Source organism: Heteronotia binoei, chromosome 15 (assembly GCF_032191835.1).
Source record: "Heteronotia binoei isolate CCM8104 ecotype False Entrance Well chromosome 15, APGP_CSIRO_Hbin_v1, whole genome shotgun sequence".
NCBI classification, from domain to species: domain Eukaryota; kingdom Metazoa; phylum Chordata; class Lepidosauria; order Squamata; family Gekkonidae; genus Heteronotia; species Heteronotia binoei.
In genome coordinates this window covers 55,660,677-55,680,965 of record NC_083237.1, presented here as the reverse complement: position 1 = coordinate 55,680,965, position 20,289 = coordinate 55,660,677, and the positions used below count along the sequence as shown (strand labels likewise).

At 50.1% G+C, this 20,289-nt stretch overlaps 1 protein-coding gene across 1 annotated transcript in view; it reads left to right on the top strand.

Annotated features, from left to right (window-relative positions):
* LOC132583623 (trafficking kinesin-binding protein 1-like) overlaps nucleotides 1-20,289 on the top strand; it is a 103,956-nt gene that overhangs the window by 70,973 nt on the left and 12,694 nt on the right. The window contains 10 exon segments of the mRNA XM_060255242.1: nucleotides 441-500; nucleotides 503-516; nucleotides 1,531-1,647; nucleotides 4,105-4,205; nucleotides 9,198-9,306; nucleotides 11,125-11,203; nucleotides 13,525-13,655; nucleotides 17,081-17,155; nucleotides 18,414-18,551; nucleotides 18,841-18,911. Coding sequence (XP_060111225.1) covers nucleotides 441-500; nucleotides 503-516; nucleotides 1,531-1,647; nucleotides 4,105-4,205; nucleotides 9,198-9,306; nucleotides 11,125-11,203; nucleotides 13,525-13,655; nucleotides 17,081-17,155; nucleotides 18,414-18,551; nucleotides 18,841-18,911 — 895 coding nt within the window.

Here is a 20,289-nt window from a genome sequence, read left to right as displayed (position 1 = left end):
TGCTTTAAGCTGTATGATCTGTGCCTGTTGAGATCTCTGAAGCTTCTGTGTGCTTCTGTGCACTCTGTAGAGTTTTCTTCACACGCACCACATGCATTAATTGAAGTAGTATAAATTAAGCAATGTCTGCAACTGCATAATTTGCATAGTGTATATAGCTCTCAGAAGTCTTTTTTGTTTCTTTCGTTTTCTGTTTGTTCCAGGATTTTGGTTCCCTTTCGTTTTCAGAAAAAGGAAGCTTTTAAAAAAATACAGGGTTCCCAGCTCTGTATCATTCTTTACCGTTTTTTTTTTTTTGTAGGAAAAGTTTATTTGCATACCCCTGCCACCAAGTCAGCCAGAGCTGCATTCCTGTGCATTCCTGCTAAAAAAAAGCCCCAATTCTTTACTTCCTTTAGTGAAGTTTATTAATGGTACCAACTCTCTCTGTTTTCCCACAGTGCTTTGCTCTGAGCGGGTTGGCAGGATCACCAAGACCTACCAGGATATAGATGCAGTCACCACCTGCTGGAAGAGGTATGCAGCATCTAAACGGTTTACAGGAAATTGTTAAATAAAATGCATTCAGTGCTACCGTTTGCAGTATATTGAGATCAAACTGTATGTCGGGGGGCTCTCCAAAGCACAGAAGCGATAACAATTCCTGGATTCTCAGTCAGCTGAACAAGAGATTCTTGAGGCTATTGGCTATTCATTGAGCAGGAGAAATCCATGGCGAGGGATCTCGGTTTGGATTGGAAAAGGGCAGCAAGGGGGTAAATGAGAATGCAGGCCATGGCTCAGAGGTGGAGCATCTGCTTGGCATGCAGAAGGTCCCAGGTCCAATCCCTGACATCTCCAGGGCTTTTTTTTTTGTAGCAGGAACTCCTTTGCTTATTAGGCTACATCCCCCAATGTAGCCAATCTTTCGAGAGCTATACAGGGCCTGCTGTAACCTCTTGAATGATTAGCTACATGAGCAAAGGAGTTCCTGCTACAAAAAAGGCTTTGGGCATCTCAAATTCAAGGAGCAGGTAGCAATTGATGGGAAAGACCTTTGCCTGTGGAGAGCCTCTGCCAGTCTGAATAGATGCTACTGACTTTGATGCTGATGATACTGGATTTATATCCTGCCCTATATTCTGAATCTCAGAGTCTCAGAGCTGTCACAATCTCCTCTATCTCCCCCCCCCCCCAAGAGACACCCTATGAGGTGGGTGAGGCTGAGTGGGTTCTCTCAGAAAGTGCCCTTTCAAGGACAACTCTGCCAGAGCTATGGCTGACCCAAGGCCATTCCAGCAGCTGCAAGTGGAGGAGTGGGGAATCAAACCCGGTTCTCCCAGATAAGAGTCTGCGCACTTAACCAACCTGGGTCTCAGAAAACTTTGATGGACCGATGGTGTGATTCAGTGTAAGGCAGTGTGAGTGTGTGCGTGTAAGAGTGTGTTCAGTTGTGCAGGTGATGGGGGAATGAAGTCAGGAGAAGAGTTATGGAGAAGGGGGCGCAAACTAATCTCAGGGCCGCCCCTCTGTTTCTCTCTGTGCCCACAGAAGGAGCATGATCTGGAGTTAGCAGCCCGCATTGGGCAGTCATTGTTGAAGCAGAATCGGAGCCTGTCGGAACGCAATGAACTCTTGGAAGAGCAACTTGAATTAGCCAAGGAAGAGGTGAGGGGGGGGGTGCATCTTGGTGGCAAACATGATCTAGAGCTCATGGAAAATGTTCTCAAGGAAGTGAGGGATCCACATTAGGAAGAGGATGAGCAGAAACAGATTTTAGAAATTGGAAAGATTTTTGGACACTGAAGGTAGTCCTGGAGTGGTACAGACCTTATAATCGGGGGCTTCTGAGAGAAGGGTCACTAAAGAGGTTGGAACAAGAAAAAGATTAAAATATAACTCTGTGAACATAGTACAAATGTACAGAACACTGGTACTTGATTTAATAATGCAAATAGAAATGCTACAATATGAATTAAAAGAACAGTTATGTGGTTCAGTGGAACAAAGTAGGAGTCGAGTGCACCTTTAAGACCAACAAAGTTTTATTCAGAACATAAGCTTTCGTGTGCTCCAAGCACACTTCATCAGACGAGGAAACAGGTACAATGAGCAGAGTTACATTTAGCTGGTTGGCAGTGGTTTAGAATGCAAAATGGTACAAATTTAAGATCCAATGACAGAATAGTAAAATTAACAAATCGAGCAAACCTTTGATCTGGGTAGCATGACTATGAGAAAGCAATAAAACAGTAATATGTCAAAATGTGAGAATGTCTGTTAATCACTCTATTGTATAAGCCTGGGCCAAAAAGAGGGCATTTCTTTTTCAGAATTTTTTCCTATCCAACTAATTTACCTTTTAACATGTAACATACATATAGTTTGCCATTGAAGGAAAAATGCATTAAAATGTAGTGGAAGATAGGTTTAGTATACGTAATGAGATAAAAAGCTGGTATCCCTACTTGAGTATGTCAATACAGCTAAAAGAGAAATACATCGGATAGTGATGTTTGTGTCCATGTGTTTCAATGTATAAGTACCTAATTCCAGTCTCAAGACAAATACTAGTTTACAAAAATACAGGTTTAAAAGCACATGTTGTCCAGATATGCGGGAACCAATACCATAAGCATTTTGGCATGAGACCTACCTCAGTGGTATAAATCAAACTGAGCACTCCCTTAAATTAACAATTGAATACAGAAAAACTGACCATACAAAGAATGGACCTTGCTCACACTAAGATGTTCACTCGTGTAGCGAGTGGCATTGAATTTTCTTGTTGTTCAGTGTGGGCACCTTGTCAAGATACAGAATGTTTCCTTTGCCCATTGATCTTTTTAGGGCCGATCAGAAGTGCTCAAAACTCCAGTGGAGTGCTCAGGAAAAGGAAGAGAAGACCAGATGAGCTGTTAGCTGACTGGTTATTTTAGGCCCGTGGTGCAGAGTGGTAATAATAATAATAATAAAATTTTATTTATATCCCGCCCTCCCTGCCTAGGCAGGCTCAGGGCGGCTAACAACATTTATAAACATACAGAACAATAAATATAGAACTTTAAAATTAACATTATTAAAAACCAGTCAATATATAATTAAAATTTTAACTTAATCTGACAGTGGTGGTGATATTTCCGACACTAATTTCTGTCAGTTTACATAGTTTACGTAGTAGCATAGGTCCTTAAACAGGACCATATTGGCGGCTCCCTTTATAACAACCATAATTCAGCAGTCCGTGTATGCTAGCTTAAAGAGGGTGGTCTTGCAGGCCCTGCGGAACTGATCAAGGCTCCGCAGGGCCCGCACCTCCTCCGGGAGCTGGTTCCATACGGAAGGGGCCGCGATTGAAAAGGCCCGTGCACGGGTGTTCTGAAGTTTAGCTTCTTTCGGCCCAGAGGTAGTCAGTTTATTTTTCCCAGCTGACCTCAGTACTGCAGTCCTAAGCTTTGCTCACAACCTGAGTTCAATCCTGGTGGAAGCTGGGTTCAGGTAGCTGGCTCAAGGTTGACTCAGCCTTCCATCCTTCCGAGGTCGGTAAAATGAGTACCAGCTTGCCTGGGGGAAAGTGTAGATGACTGGGGAAGGCAATGGCAAACGATCCTGTAAAAAAGTCTGTCGTGAAAATGTGAAAGCAACGTCACCCCAGAGTCGGAAACAACTGGTGCTTGCACAGGGGGACTACCTTTACCTTTAATAATTTCAGAAGGGGATGCAGTGTTAGTCTGTTGCTGTGAAACAAAATAGATATTCAGTGGCATTTAAAAACAAAAACAAAATTCCAGATGTTATTTCAGTGCTGATGGGAGCTGTGACTCATGAAGGCTTAAGCTGGAACAACATTTTGTTAGTCTTTTAAAAAGCCTCCGGACTCCTGTTTTATTTGGCTGGTTTGATTCAGAAGACAGCTGCATGGTTTTTTAATCTTCTTCTTTTTCAAAGATGTCCGGTAGTTGAAGTGTGTGCTTTAATAAAGGTATCGAGTAGAATTTCTGCTGTCCACCCCATTCAGTTCTAGACCCTTTCCCCCCACCCCATCCTGACCCGCTTTTCCCACATCCAGCCCCACATCTTGCTCTCCAAACTTTTTGTCTCTTCTTTTGCCCCTCCTCCCCCAAGATAGCACAGCTGCGCCATGAAATATCCATGCGGGATGACCTTCTGCACCTTTACACCAACAGCACGGAAGAGAGCGAGCCAACCACGGCCACCTCTACCCCGTGAGTATCTAGGGGAGGCAGGAGGGAGCTTTCCCCACGAGTCGGCAATGTGATATGGATAGACTTGGCCACCTTGCGGAGAACTTCCCCCTCGACACCTAGAACTGGTAGAACGCGCCTGCCCAGTTTCTTCTTTGGAGACTTTGCAGTTGGAAATGAGGAGCTGTCATGTTGCTCTTGATCACTGCGTAGCGTTGCGTTCTCACCCTTGTGACGGGAGAACCAGAGGACTTCTTGACTGGGGTGGCTGCTGCAAGGTGCAGCTGTGAACCACAGTGCCAGCATGACAACAAGCTGCGTTCATGCCCCCCACAGGGGGAAGAGGCTTGTGGTGGTGTCTGAATGTGGGTTTTGGTGAAACAAAAATCCGAGTAGGCAGCAAATTGATGCTACAGGGCCAGCTCCAAGTTTTTATGGGCCCTTGGGCAAGGTGTTGAGGCTCTCCATGTGCAGGGCCGCTCGCCCACTAGGCAAACTAGGCGGTTTGCCTAGGGCGCTGTGAGGCGAGGGGCGCCTAATGAGCTCCCTCCACTTCATTGCCCAAGACAACTGCCTAGCTTGCCTAGTGGGTTGCCGAGGCCACCACCACCCAGCCCTCCAGCCCCGCACCCCCCCCCCCACGAAGCTCACTGTGACTAAAACAGAGCCCTACTGGCTTCTCCCAGCCTGCGCCTGCGTGTTTTGTTAAAAGACGGATGGAGGAAGCTTCACTCCCCCCCTCACTTCGCATTCCAAAAGCCTGCTGATGTGACCTTGAGTCAGTCACAAATTCTTGCAGAGCTGTTTCTCTCAAGAGCAGTTTCTGGTAGAAGAAGAAGAAGATGATGATGATATTGGATTTATATCCCGCCCTCCACTCCGAAGAGTCTCAGAGCGGCTCACAATCTCCTTTACCTTCCTCCCCACAACAGTCACCCTGTGAGGTGGGTGGGGCTGGAGAGGGCTCTCACAGCAGCTGCCCTTTCAAGGACAACCTCTGCCAGAGCTATGGCTGACCTAAGGCCATGCTAGCAGGTGCAAGTGGAGGAGTGGGAATCAAACCCGGTTCTCCCAGATAAGAGTCCGCACACTTAACCACTACACCAAACTGGCTCTCTCAGTTTGGTAGAGCTCTTTCAGCCCCACCTACCTCACACAGGAAGGCATCTGTTGTGGGGAGGGGAAGGAAATGGAGATTGTAAGCTGCTCTGAGATTCCTTCAGGTAGTGAAGGGGGTGGGGTATAAATCCAATCTCCTCTCTTCCCCTCCTCCTCCTCCAGCAGGGCCCATTACAGCAAAGGCCATGGAACCAGTGCCTTGGGGCCCGGGCAGCAGCCAAGCCACAGTGGCCACCTTTTCCCTGTTCTGCCAGCTGGGAGTGTCGGTGTTAGGGTTGCCGTTCCCCTGCTGGGGGTGGGAGATCCCCAGCGTTTTGGGCTTCAGCTGGCCAGTGGGAGGAAATCCCACCCCCAAACAGCGACATCATCGGAAATAAAACATGATGCGATGCCATCACGCCGGAAGTGACGTCAGCACATTGAGGATGTGGCACGGCGATGGCTTTTTGGGCAGAACTCTCTTATAGGAGACTGATTGTACCACAGAGTTTTGGCCCCAAACCAGACAGTCTCCAAAGCGCTGACATCTCTTCTGCGTGAAGTCAGCATGTGACGGTGCTCCACCCCGCTCCTGAATGTTCCTCCCAGTCCCCACCCCTCACCGGAGTGGCATCTGGACCCGGAAACCCTTGTTGGTGCTCTTGGACTTTGGCAACAAGCTGGCCTTTTGGGGGAGGGGGGGTGGAGCTCCTTTAGTTTGGGTGCTGCCTAGCCTTCTCTGCCCTGATGTTATTTGGATGGGAGACTGCCAAGGAAGTCCAAGGTAACTACGCAGAGCAGGCAATGGCAAGCCACCTCTGTTCTGCTCTTGCCTTGAATATCCTAACGGGGTCTCCATAAGGTGGCTGAGACCTGGTGATGCTTTCCACTACCGGCCTCCTCTCATCGCTCTGGACTGCATCACCACGATAACCGTTAGATTACGGAGCACGGTTTGCTCGGTGACTCTCAGATGAGTCAGGACCAGCATGCTGCTGAGTCAGTTCCTGGGTGCGGGTGAGTTTTCGTCCTTCACAGCTTGGCAGCTTGATTCTGCACCACGTTCCCTTAGGAGCAGTTCCCAGTGGCTTCGTGCAAGCTGCACTCCTGTTGCAGCCCTGCTCGGGCATGCCTGCAGCGTTGCGTTGGGCAGCTACTTTGGAGCAAGCCTCACGGCGGGACTTGCTGACTTAAGCTTCCGAATGGAGCAGGATACAGCAGATGGGTTGCTTGCTTTGCAAGGTCGTGCTGCTTTTTGTACCCCTGGGAGCCATGCGTGCAAGACTGAACACGTATTTGGAAGGCATTTCTTCACTGCCCGAAACAGCTTACCCAAAAAAATTGCAACCCAATAAATGTTCTAAGCCAGGGGTGGCCAAACTTGATTAACGTAAGAGCCACATAGAGAAAATGTCAGATGTTTGAGAGCTGCAAGGAAGGAAGGAAGGAAGGAAGGCAAATAGATGGAAAGGGGGAGGAACAGAGAGATGAAAAGAAAGCAACTTTAACTTTAAATGTATTTTCCAAGCAGCCAGCTCTCTTGGCTTGGAGAAGCAATTTAAAGAGAGGAATGCCTTCTCCAAGCTGGCCAACAGGGTGGTAGGGGCTCTGAGAGCCACACAATATGTGTGAAAGAGCCACACGTGGCTCCCCAGCCACAGTTTGGCCACCCCTGGTCTAAGCAATACCATTTATTTATTTATTTATTCATTCATTCATTCATTCAATCAATCAATCAATCCAGATTCCGTCTGTCCGTCCCTCCCCTGCTTGAAGCAGGCTCAGGGTGGGTTGCAACATATGGATTTCTACAACCATGTTTCAGACTCTCATATACAAGAGTTTAAAACACAGTGGCAATATTAAGATGGCATTATAAAAAGCGTGTTGCCCTGGGTTTATTTCAGACGCTGACAGATCTGGTCTGATCCGAGGGTTCCCCAGATAGCAAAACTGACAACCTTGCCAGGGGAATTTGAGGAGGAGGGGCCAGCCCATGTCAGAAATCTGCCGCCTCAACTAAAACCCTGGTGGAAGAACTCGGTTTTACAGGCTCTGTGGAGCTATAGTACATCCTACAGGGCCCTGATCTCTGTGTGGAGCTCATTCCACCAGGTTGGGGCCAGGGCTGAAAAAGGCGCTAGCCAAGGCTAGATGGACAACTACTATTTAAATAACAAACAAGAAAACAGTACACAAGCCACTAATACTGGGTTGGTCCTGGGTCCACCAGGCCGGCTGTTCCAAAGCTGCAAGGCAGAGTTCAGGAGGTTCACTCCTTTGGTCACCCAGGCTTTAAGGCAAGTGGAGTCAAAACCATCTCAGCCCAGATGCTATGCAGCTGCTGTAGATGTTATGCAGCAGGATGTAACCATCTTCGCACAACTGAATACAGTCAGGGCCGGCTCGCCCACTAGGCAAACTAGGCGGTTGCCTAGGGTGCCGGTAGGGGAGGGCACCGAATTGGCTCCTCCCCTCCCGGTGCTCATAGCAAATGCCTAGCTTACCTGCTTCCCCCCCACTGCTGCCCGCCCCCTCCCACCCCTTCCCTTGCGCTTTGCCCACCCCCTTCCCCCCCCCCCAGTGCAATCAGAGGAGTGCGCCGAGGCTGGGCCTTACCGTCTTCGATGCGGCTGGTGCGGTATCTAATCCTTTGAAGAGCCCGCTTGAAGAGACTTCGCTCCCCCCTCGCTTCCGGTTCCAGGAAGGAGGGGCAAGAAGCCTCTTTCTGCGGGCTCTTAAAAGGATTAGATGCCGCACCAGCCGCATCGAAGCCGGTAAGGCCCAGCCTCGGCGCGGTGGAGCACGGCACTGCCTTGCAGCACCACGAAGGGAGGGAGGGTGGTGGGCCAGTGCTGAATACAGTGGCAGTTTCAGGACGCGGGCCAGCCACATGCCCTTGCAGGTACCAGATGCAATAAGACCTATGGTCCATACATTACAATAAAATCTGCAGTCAAGCAGACAGCTGATCCAATCGAAGCTGTCTATTGCCAGGACTTTTTTTTTTTAAGCCGGAACACAGGAACGCAGTTCCGGCTGGCTTGGTGCCAAGGGGTGTGGCCTAATATGAAGAAGAAGATGATATTGGATTTATATCCCGCCCTCCACTCCGAAGAGTCTCAGAGCGGCTCACAATCTCCTTTACCTTCCTCCCCCACAACAGACACCCTGTGAGGTAGATGAAGATATTGGATTTATATCCCACCCTCCACTCCGAAGAGTCTCAGAGCGGCTCACAATCTCCTTTCCCTTCCTCCCCCACAACAGACATCATGTGAGGTAGATGAAGATATTGGATTTATATCCCGCCCTCCACTCTGAAGAGTCTCAGAGCGGCTCACAATCTCCTTTCCCTTCCTCCCCCACAACAGACATCATGTGAGGTAGATGAAGATATTGGATTTATATACCCGCCCTCCACTCTGAAGAGTCTCAGAGCGGCTCACAATCTCCTTTACCTCCCCCCACCCACAACAGACATCCTGTGAGGTGGGCGGGGCTGGAGAGGGCTCTCACAGCAGCTGCCCTTTCAAGGACAACCTCTGCCAGAGCTATGGCTGAGCCAAGGCCATTCCAGCAGGTGCAAGTGGAGGAGTGGGGAATCAAACCCGGTTCTCCCAGATAAGAGTCCGCACACTTAACCACTACACCAAATGGCTCTCAACTCATATGCAAATGAGTTCCCGCTGGGCTTTTCCTACAAAGTAAAAGTCCTGCTTAGTGCAGTGTATAGTTTGTCCCTGGGAGTTCCTCTGAGCGTTAGCAAAGGTCGGAGATTGTGACTTGCTGGTGAAATTTAAGACTGATAACCTTTGCCTGTTGCTAATGAAGCTCTAATTCTGAGGTGCCCAGAGTGAAATGAGATTGCATCTTCCGCTGCTGCTCCCCTCTTGACTTCTCTTCCCTCCGTAGGCTGCGAAGGAATGAATCCACCCTCTGCCTGCAGCAGTGTTTCCAGTACGATGCTCTGCAGCAGAAGTTGAAAGGGCTGGAGGAGGAGAACCAGCAACTGCGCACAGAGGTGAGCCTTGCGCAGGCCTCGCTCGCTTGACACGGTTGCCCTAGCCCAGGGATGTCGAACTCATTTGTTAGGAGGGCCGGATCTGACATCAATGAGACCTTGTTGGGCCGGGCCATGTTGGGTTGGGCCAAGCTATGCCAGGCCATATGTGTACCTATGGTAGCAGAGATATAAACTGATAAAGGACACAGACAAACGCAAAATATATATTTTAAAAAACTTAAAACATTAGCAATTATTGGTTTTAAGTATGCTTTCTTTATCTTTCTCCCATGGGATCCAGGGAACTGGGCAAAGGAAGCTCTGGCTCTTTCCTTCCTTCCCCAGGGGACCAGGAGGGGAGGAACCTCAGCCAATAGAAGGAAGAGGCTTGGCTCAGTAGCTCTGCTGTGCAATTGAGAGAGCCTGGCAAAGCCGGCTTTTCCTCCCCCTTCCTCCCAAAGGGAGGAGCCTCAGCCAATGGGGAAAATAGAGGTTTTGCTCTGTAGCTCCTGTACAATTGGGCAAGCCTTGCAACGCAAGCTGTAATGCAGAAGGAAGCAAGGAAGCCTGTTCCACTGAGGGATCGCTCTAACTTCCTGACCGTTAGAGAGATTCCTCAGTGGAACAGGCTTCCTAGGGAGGTGGTGGGCTCTCCTTCCTTGGAGGTTTTTAAACAGAGGCTAGATGGCCATCTGACAGCGATGAAGATCCTGTGAATTTGGGGTAGGTATTTGTGGGTTTCCTGGATTGTGCCCCCAGGGGGTTGGACTAGATGACCCTGGATGTCCCTTCCAACTCTATGAGCGTTTTCGCACTTACCTTAAGCCGGAGCGACGTCCCTCTTCACCGCGCAGCGTCTGCACGGTTTTCGCACTAATTGCTCCGCAGCACCTGGAAGAGCCGCAAAGTCCCGCGGCTTTTGCGTCGCAAATGTAAAACGCCAAAACCCAGTTTACATTTGCGACGCAAAAGCCGCGGGACTTTGCGGCTCTTCCAGGTGCTGCGTTGCAATTAGTGCGAAAACCGTGCAGACGCTGCGCGGTGAAGAGGGACGTCGCTCCGGCTTAAGGTAAGTGCGAAAACGCCCTATGATTCTAAGAGAGAGGGAGAAGGAAGTCGATGACAGCCAGTTGCTCAGGGGTCTGATAGGAACCCTCCGGGGGCCTGATTTGACCCCCGAACTGCATGTTTGACACCCCTGCCCTAGCCCTTCATCGGAGAAGTTTTTAAAATATATATATTAGTAATTGACACACTGCTGTAGCTGAACCAGGCAGTGGTGCATCAATTACCAGTTTAAATAAAGCCCTCTGGTGGCAGGGGGACGAATGGCAGCTGCAGGGAACCAGGCAAAGGTTAGGCAAGGAAAATGCAGGGCAAAACTGCCACGTGGACTCTCTGGCGAAAATGCCTGTGCATTTATAGTGGAAGGAAAATCATTGCCGTGCAGAGTGCAGTCCTAGTGTGACACTCTGACCAGTACTCACTCCTTCCTTCCTTCCCACTGATAAGATCTTCTTTTTTTTTTTTAAAGTATAGATGCCAAACATGCCCCACCTTCAGCTATACATCTCTCTTTGGCCATGGTCTGTACAGGCGCACTATAATTGTCAGCATGTTGTAAAACCGTACATCAGCTTTGTTGGAGAGGCCTCATGGGGTTAATTTGTTTAACAAAATACAGTTTTTTGGCTCTCTAGCTGCTTTCTGGAGGTGAAGCTACCAGGACTTGGCCCAGAAGCCTGGCTTTTTATTATACCCAGAGCACCCCTGTCTTTTTAAAAACTTATCAGATGCACAAATAACGTTCTAAAGGGTTGTGCCTGTCTGTCCCAGGTCACTAACATCTCCTCTGAAACATGCCAGTACGAAGAACAGGAGCAGAAGCTGATGATCGATTGCGTGGAGCAGTTTTGTGAGTATCTCCGGCAGAGGTGACGGTGGGAGGGAGGATTTGGGAATCTCACAACCGCCAGTTTCTAAAACAAATCTCAGACACCGTATGTGATAAAAACACTTTGTCGCTAATCGCAGGATGGAAGGTGTGATGTAGTCAGCCTTTTGTTCCACTCTCTCCTTCCAGAGATCAGGCTTGATCGCAGCACTGTCGAACGAAAGCGATATTTGTGTTCTGCTTAACCAGGCTTGGCAATTCATCCCTGTTCATAAGACTTGGGGGCAGAAGAAAGGGGCTCAAAATTCTGTCACTACAATGCAGAGTTAAGAGTCTCCATTTCATCCTGTGGCCTTAAGAGTCTTGTCTTTCACGGCTAGCTTGATCTTGGAAGCTAAGCAGGGTCAGCCTTGGCTGGGATTTGGATGGGAGACCTGCAAGACATACCAGGGCCATGATAAGAACATAAGAGAAGCCCTGTTGGATCAGGCCAATGGCCCATCCAGTCCAACACTCTGTGTCACATAAGAACATAAGAGAAGCCATGTTGGATCAGGCCAAAGGCCATCCAGTCCAACACCCTGTGTCACAGAAGAACATAAGAGAGGCCCTGTTGGATCAGGCCAATGGCCCATCCAGTCCAACACTCTGTGTCACAGAAGAAGATGAAGAAGATGATATTGGATTTATATCCCGCCCTCCACTCCGAAGAGTCTCAGAGCGGCTCACAATCTCCTTTACCTTCCTCCCCCACAACAAACACCCTGTGAGGTGGGTGGGGCTGGAGAGGACTCTCACAGCAGCTGCCCTTTCAAGGACAACCTCTGCCAGAGCTATGGCTGACCCAAGGCCATGCTAGCAGGTGCAAGTGGAGGAGTGGGGAATCAAACCCGGTTCTCCCAGATAAGAGTCCGCACACTTAACCACTACACCAAACTGGCTTAACCACTACACCAAACAGAAGAACATAAGAGAAGCCATGTTGGTTCAGGCCAGTGGCCCCTCCAGTCCAACACTCTGTGTCACATAAGAACATAAGAGAAGCCCTGTTGGATCAGGCCAATGGCCCATCCAGGCCAACACTCTGTGTCACACAGTGGCCAAAAAAACCAGGTGCCATCAGGAGGTCCACCAGTGGGGCTAGGACACTAGAAGCCCTCCCACTGTTGCCCCCCTCAAACACCAAGGATACAGAGCATCACTGCCCCAGACAGAGAGTTCCAACAATGCTGTGGCTGATAGTCACTGATGGACCTCCGCTCCATATGTTTATCCAGTCCCCTCCTGAAGCTGGCTATGCTTGTAGCCGTCGCCACCTCCTGCGGCAGTGAATTCCATGTGTTAAGCACCCTTTGGGTGAAGAAGGACTTCATTTTATCAGTTCTGACTCGACTGCTCAGCAGCGATGCAGAGGCAGGCGATGGCACACCACCTCTGAAAGTTTCTTGTCTTAAAAACAAGTCTAGCTCGCCACCTGGTGGTGCATAACGCTAAAAGAGCTAGAACTTCTGGCTGCCGGGCAATCCTAGGCTCTCTCGGCTATACTACACACATACAATAATTATTACTAGTCACCGCTTAGGCATGTTCATAGGAAGCTGCCTTATACTGAGTCAGACTTAGTCGATCATGGTCAGTCTTGCCCCCTCTGACTAGCAGCAACTCTCCAGGATCTCCGGCAGAGATCTTTCAGGTCACCTCCTAGCTGATCTTGGTAGCTGGAAGACTGGGGTCCTTCTGCATGCAAATCAGATACTTAACTACTGAGCCTCAGTGCCCCCCCTCCCCTGTGGCACACTGGCAGGTAATCCTCTACCCTCAATTAGCTCTCGTGTTTTGGGCCTTGTGTCTCTGTGCAATCTGATTGGCTAATCAAATTAGATAGAAGCTTGAACTTGGTTGAAGCGCGACAGGAGGTCTCTGGGGTCTTCCGGAAGAGAGACCTGAATCTCAGTGTGCTTTACCTGTGATCCTTGAATGGAAGGTGCTTAGACTTGAACTTGGGACCTTCTGCAAGCAAAGCGTTTGCTTTTTATGCCTGAGCCAAGTCCCCTTCAGAGCTTGCTTCCCCCTGCAGCTGCCTCTTCACCGAGTCCGTCAAGCTCAGTCATCCCCCTTCTGACTAGCAGTCGCTCTACTGGATGTTTGGCAGAGGTCTTTCACGTCACCTCTTGCCTGATCCAGCTGGAGACAGCAGAGATTGAACCCGGGACCTTCTGCGTTCAAAACCAGTGAGTGCTCTACCGCTGAGCCGCAGGCTCCTACGGCGTGACGGATGCTGGTGTGTTCCTCAAAGCTGTCTGCTCCAGACGGTAACCGTCTGATGTCTTCCTTTCCCGTAGCCGAAGCAAGCCGGGAGGTTGTGCTGCTCTCCGAAGAGCTGGCCCGCAAGGCGGAGGATACGGCCCGTCAGCAGGAGGAGATCAGCCAGCTGCTGGCCCAGGTGGTGGATCTGCAGCACAAATGCCGCACGGTGAGCAACAAGGGATGGGCTGAATCGGCTCGGCACCACACTGCAGTTGGTTACCTGCCTCAAAAAACACAGGTTTCTTCAGCCTCGGTTGTGTGTGTGGCCTCAAGTTTTGGGGGGCAGTGAGGGGATGTTCACAGCACATCCGATGGGCCACAGACTAGGGCAGGGGTCCTCAAACTACGGCCCGCGGGCCAGATGCGGCCCGCTGAGGACGTTTATGCGGCCCGCTGGGTTATGGCAAAATCAGACCAGAAGTGACGTTCGACCTAAACTCGCGTTAGCAACGCACACTTCCGGCACTGGGCTGAGGCGGCGGAGACAGAGTGTGAGGTGATACCGAGGTGAGGTGAATTCCCAGGCCGGGGTGTGTGGTGTGGGGAAGGGAGAGAGATGCAGAAGACGGAGAACTGATGGCCCGCGGCCTTGTACAGTAACGGCAGCCACCACAACAGACAGTTTTTGTTTTTACTATAGTCCGGCCCTCCAACAGTCTGAGGGACAGTGAACTGGCCCCCTATTTTAAAAGTTTGAGGACCCCTGGACTAGGGTTTCCTGCACCCCAGGCCAAACCCTGCTCCTCTGCCCCCCCCGAGTGTATTTGTGCGTGTGAAGTGCACACCCCGATGATGTCATGTCACGCCCCCCCCCCCCCCCGACTTCACCGAGGTCTCCCTAGCCGAAGTCCAGAAGGCAATGCATACGCTCAGAGCCTGGCTCCGAGCATGCGTGCTGCCATGCCCCCCCGACTTCGCCAAGGTCTCCTGGGCCTCAGGAGGCCTCGGCGAAGTCTGGAAGGCAGTGGGCGTGGGAGAGGCAGGTGGTGCCCTAGGCGGCCACCTACGTTACCTGCTCCCACGTGCCAGCCTGGGCCACAGAAATACCCTCTTGTGCCCTGACCTGGATATCCCAGGCAAGCCCAGTCTCATCAGATCTCACAAGCTAAGCAGAGCCGACCCTGGCAAGGACTTGGATGGGAGACCTCCACCGAATACCAGCAGTTAGGAGGGCAAGGGCAGGCTTTATTCAGCCTTCTCTCTGAATATCCTCCAGGCCCCCAGTAGGGGTCAGTCATTAGAGATCACCATGACTTCCAAGGGCACACGTGCACACACACAATACAGAAATACCAAACTCCCCCTCCGCTCCCCCCCCAAGAAAACCCCTCTTTCATACCTATCTGGAGAGACCCATTTACATTATGGGGGAGATGGGGAAGTAGGGGGTGCCCCTCCGAGTTTGCATTTTCTTATAAACCTTTCTGGGAGCTGGTTTTCCTGACAACATTGCCCCTGAGAATGCAGGCCGGTTCTACTCCCAGGAGGAAGAGGGAGGCTTTGGCCATCAGCTGGCAGATGGTGGGGGGCTTATGAAGTCGCCCAGCTTAATGAAGCTGAGGAACCCTTATGAAGTAACCCTTGTGGGTAGCCGTGATGGTTTGCAGTAGAACAGTGGTGGCCAATGGTAGCTCTCCAGATATTTTTTGTCTACAACTCCCATCAGCCCCAGCCATTGGCCGTGCTGGCTGGGACTGATGGGAGTTGTAGAAGAAGAAGAAGATATTGGATTTATATCCTGCCCTCCACTCCGAAGGGTCTCAAAGCGGCTCACAATCTCCTTTACCTTTCTCCCCCACAACAGTCACCCTGTGAGGTGGGTGGGGCTGGAGAGGGCTCTCACAGCAGCTGCCCTTTCAAGGACACCCTCTGCTAGAGCTATGGCTGACCCAAGGCCATGCTAAGAGGTGCAAGTGGAGGAGTGGGGAATCAAACCCGGTTCTCCCAGATAAGAGTCCGCACACTTAACCACTACACCAAACCGGCTCTCCACAAAAAACATCTGGAGAGCTACCGTAGGGAAAAAACATCTGGAGAGCTACCATAGGCAAAAACATCTGGAGAGCTACCGTTGGCCACCCCTGCAGTAGAACAGTTAAGACTGGAGTCCAGTAGATTTGAGACCTTGAAATTCCTGTTGGTTTCTAAGGTGCTTCTGGGCTCCATTTGAACTTAGGAAGGCTGTAAGCTCTCATGTACATATGAAGCTGCCTTATACTGAATCAGACCCTCGGTCCATCAAAGTCAGTATTGTCTACTCAGACTGGCAGTGGCTCTCCAGGGTCTCAAGCTGAGGTTTTTCACCCTGGACCCTTTTTCATTAGAGATGGCAGGGACTGAACCTGGGACCGTATGATCACCAAGCAGATGCTGTACCACTGAGCCACCGTCCCTTCCCTGTAAAGTGGGAAGGGAACTCTTTAGATGTTCGGCCTCATGTCCAGAAATCACTTGGCAGAAGAGAGACAAAAAACACTTATTTATACATGTTCCTATGAAGTTTCCAAATGTGTTTGGAACTTCCTGAATGATCTTTTGACCTCCAACGAGGAAAACAAGGGCATGCAAAAAGACGGGGGGTGGGGAGAGCACGTTTTTCACTGGGTGGTGAATCTTGGAACAGAAGTTGTGGCTAGATATCCAGGTGGGCAGCCGTGTTGGCCTGAAGCAGCTGAACAAGGTTTGCGTCCAGGGCACCTTGAAGACCAATGAAGGTTTATTCAAGGTATGAGTTTTGTGTGCCTGCCCACTTCTTCAGATACATAGAAATGGAAATAGAAATAACAGTCATATGCATAGAGGGCGGGCAGTAGAAGAAGAAGACCGTAGATTTATACCCCGCCCTTCTCTCTGAATCAGAGTGGTTTACAATCTCCTTTATTTTCTTCCCCCACAACAGACACCCTGTGAGGTGAGTGGGGCAGAGAGGGCTCTCACAGCAGCTGCCCTTTCAAGGACAACTCTTACGAGAGCTATGGCTGACCCAAGGCCATAATAGCAGTTGCAAGTGGAGGAGTGGGGAATCAAACCCGGTTCTCCCAGATAAGAGCCCACACACTTAACCACTACCCCAAACTGGCTCTCTTGGAAGAAAATAGAATATAGGGAATAATGAAGATGTTTTTAACAGAATAAAACAATAATGAGCTTAGGTTATATGGCTGTCATCTGTTTGGGTTCAACTGGGAGGAGAAACATAGCAAGGAAATAAATGTCCGTATTGGAGATAGATGTATCCTTAATGGCGAGAGTCTGACCTTTGATTCCATCCAAGAATTCACAGAGAAATAAGCAGGAGAAATTCTGAGCAGTGGATGATCTCTTCATTGACTTTTTGAATAGGTTCCCTGGTGGGGAAGGGTATCTGTGTTGCACACTGGGAGGGGAGGTTGCGAATGAGGCCTTTTGGAGGCCAATCTCTCTTGAGCCTGCCTTGAACAGAAAACCCATTGAGACGGTCGTTATAAACGGCAGACTGACAAATTGCATGCTATCCCGGGGGAACTGGAGCATCGTTGACTGTACACGAAAGGTGCTCCCGAACCTTGCACGGGCTGCGCTGGGTGACGGTGGCCTTTCTTTCTTCTCCAGTATGGCTCGGAAGTGGAGGAACTGCAGCAACACCTCGCCGCGTCCAAGGAGGCCCAACAGCAGCTGCGGACAGAGGTCAGTCCCCTTGAAAAGCCACAGGAGGGAGAAGAGAGCTGCCGTGTCTCTCCGTCACTGTCAGGAGACCAGACGAGAACTTTTGGCTTACCGGCACATGACCTACAGCCGTAGGGTACTAGTTGAACTGTCGTGGCTTCCTGCCAAGGATCTCGGGAAGGAGTAGTTTGTTTGAGGGTGGCGAGAATCCTCTGTTGGAGATGGTCCCACCTCACAGGACTGTGGTTCCCAAATTGGGGCTCTCGAGAGCTGCCTTCCACGCAGGCCTTTTGCTCCACTTGGGGCCCCCAGCCGCAGCAGGTTATATCTGAGCTTCCCCGCAGCATCGTTTTCCATCTCTTCTCTTCCCATGTTTCCTGCAATCACTTTTGATCTACTGTTGTTGCTGCCCTGCAGATGCATCGTGTTTGCCTTCCTGCGGAAAGTGTGCAGCACTTCGAAAGGTGGTGCCGCTTTCCTTGCTGTGTTACTGCACAGCTGCGGTCCCCCTCCCCCAATCACTGGGGCCTTTTTACTTAAAAAAAAATGGCAACAGCTGCATTACTGTAGCCTTGTGGCATTACAGGTATGTATTTGTTAGGTCCTCTGAACTCGCAGCTTTCAAATCTTCTGGATGCAGAGGTCCATCTTTCCCCTTCTATCTCCTCAACAAAAAGGGCTAGAGATTTAGTTTTTAAAAAAATGAAAGCTGGGAATTCAGAGGAGCTAATAACATAGATTGTTTGCCCTCACATCCCTCTCCTAAGGTTCTTAGTCCCCCTCCCCCAATCACTGGGGCCCTTTTACTTTAAAAAAAAATGGCAACAGCTGCATTACCGTAGCCTTGTGGCATTACTTGTATGTATCTGTTAGGTCCTCTGAACTCCCAGCTTTCAAATCTTCTGGATGCAGAGGTCCATCTTTCCCCTTCTATCTCCTCAACAAAAAGGGCTAGAGATTTAGTTTTTTAAAAAATGAAAGCTGGGAATTCAGAGGAGCTAATAACATAGATTGTTTGCCCTCACATCCCTCTCCTAAGGTTCTTAGGGCATGACTGTTTAAGCGTGAGGTGTAGGTATGCGGGGGAAGGGGAAAAGTGATCACACCTGAAAGAGATGAATGGGCTCAAACTAGTTTTGAGTTTATCAAAAGTTACAGATGGCAGTTTGACTCCCACGAGAATTCCATAGGTTCGGTTAATATCTTCTGATTGTTCAGCTTGGCAGCTTACAAGGGGATGTTTCTAACCTTTCTTTCCCGTCACGTGATGTTGCTTCAGCTCCAGGACCTGCAGGAGAAATATGCGGAGTGTGGGGCCATGTTGCATGAAGCCCAGGAGGAAATCAAGACTCTCCGGAGCCGGAGTCTCCCCAACAGCGCCATTAATCGCCATAGCTCCCCCACCTTCCTGCCCCTGGTAAGGGCAAATAAATGTTCCTGAGAAGCTTTGGGGCCCCTGGTCTTTTGCTGTGAGGACCCCCCACCCCTTTCACGGCCTGCTTCTTTCACTTGAATCCTGCCTGTCTTCCAAGGAGATCTGAGTGGCTTATTTAGTTCTCTCCTCCATTGTATCCTCCCCCAAACCCTGCGAGGTTGGCCGAAGCCAAGAGAAAGCAACCAACCAAAGGTTGCCTATTTGATCTTGCTGGGTCTCCCAAGGCCGAGTCCAGCGCTAACCCTGGTTCCACATTTTCCTTCCATTAAAGGATTCCCTGGCTGCAGAGATCAAGGGTACCATGAGAAAGGGGACCGAGAGTTCCGGTTCTTCGGAGTACAAGTGAGTCATGAGCAAGTCATGGGGGGTTGGCTTTGGGGGGCGGGGCCAGAAGAAGCCGCATCAGTGGAACCTCCATGTTCAGAGGCAGTGATCCTCTGAGTACCAGTGTTTTTGGGGGCAGGGCTAGAGCAGATTGAGGCTACTGTTGAGGCTTTCTTGTAGGCCTTCCGGGGGCATCTGTTGGTCCACCAGGTGGAGAAGCATACTGGATTTAGATGTAGGGTTGCCAGCCTCCTGCTATTACAACTCATCTTCAGACGACCCAGATCAGTTCTGGAGAAAATGGCTGCTTTGGAAGGTGGACTCTCTGGCATTACACCCTGCTGAGGTCCCTCCCCCAAAACCCACCCTCCCCAGGCTCCACCCCCCCCCCCCCCCCAATCTCCAGGAATTTCCCAGACCAGAGCTGGCAGTTGCTTTGATCCATCATAGGCCCTCATAGAGCCCAGGAAGCTCCCCCCCAAAGGATGCTTTGATAGAGGTCCCAAGAACTCTGAGATTGGGTGGCAAACTAGGAAGCGGGCGGTGGGGGGGGGGGCTCGGCACACAGAGGTGGAATTCAGATGCAGACGAAGCTAGAGTGTATAAATCGATGGTGCGGTCTCATTTGGAATACTGTGTGCAATTCTGGTCACCGCACCTCAAAAAGGATATTATAGCATTGGAAAAAGTGCAGAGAAGGGCAACTAGAATGATTACAGGTATGGAACACTTTCTCTATGAAGAAAGGTTAAAACGCTTGGGGCTCTTTAGCTTGGAGAAACGTCGACTGCGGGGTGACATGAGAGAGGTTTACAAGATTATGCATGGGATGGAGAAGGTAGAGAAAGAAGTACTTTTCTCCCTTTCTCACAATACAAGAACTCGTGGGCATTCGATGAAATTGCTGAGCAGTCGGGTTAGAACAGATAAAAGGAGGTACTTCTTCACCCAAAGGGTGATTAACATGTGGAATTCACTGCCACAGGAGGTGGTGGCGGCTACAGGCATAGCCAGCTTCAAGAGGGGGTTAGATAAAATATGGAGTAGAGGTCCATCAGTGGCTATTAGCCACAGTGTGTGTGTATATATATATTTGTGTGTGTGTGTGTGTATAAATTATTGGCCACTGTGTGATACAGAGTGTTGTACTGGATGGGCCGTTGGCCTGATCCAACATGGCTTCTCTTATGTTCTTCTGTGACACAGAGTGTTGGACTGGATGGGCCGTTGGCCTGATCCAACATGGCTTCTCTTATGTTCTTAGAGTGGGAAGGGGTTTCCCAAGTAGGGTTGCCATGTCCTTGGCTCTCGCCAGCGGGGGGTGGGAGGCAACTCCCTGGAAGTGGGAGGCAGGGTGATGTTGCTGCGTACAAATCCTAGCATGACATCGTTACCC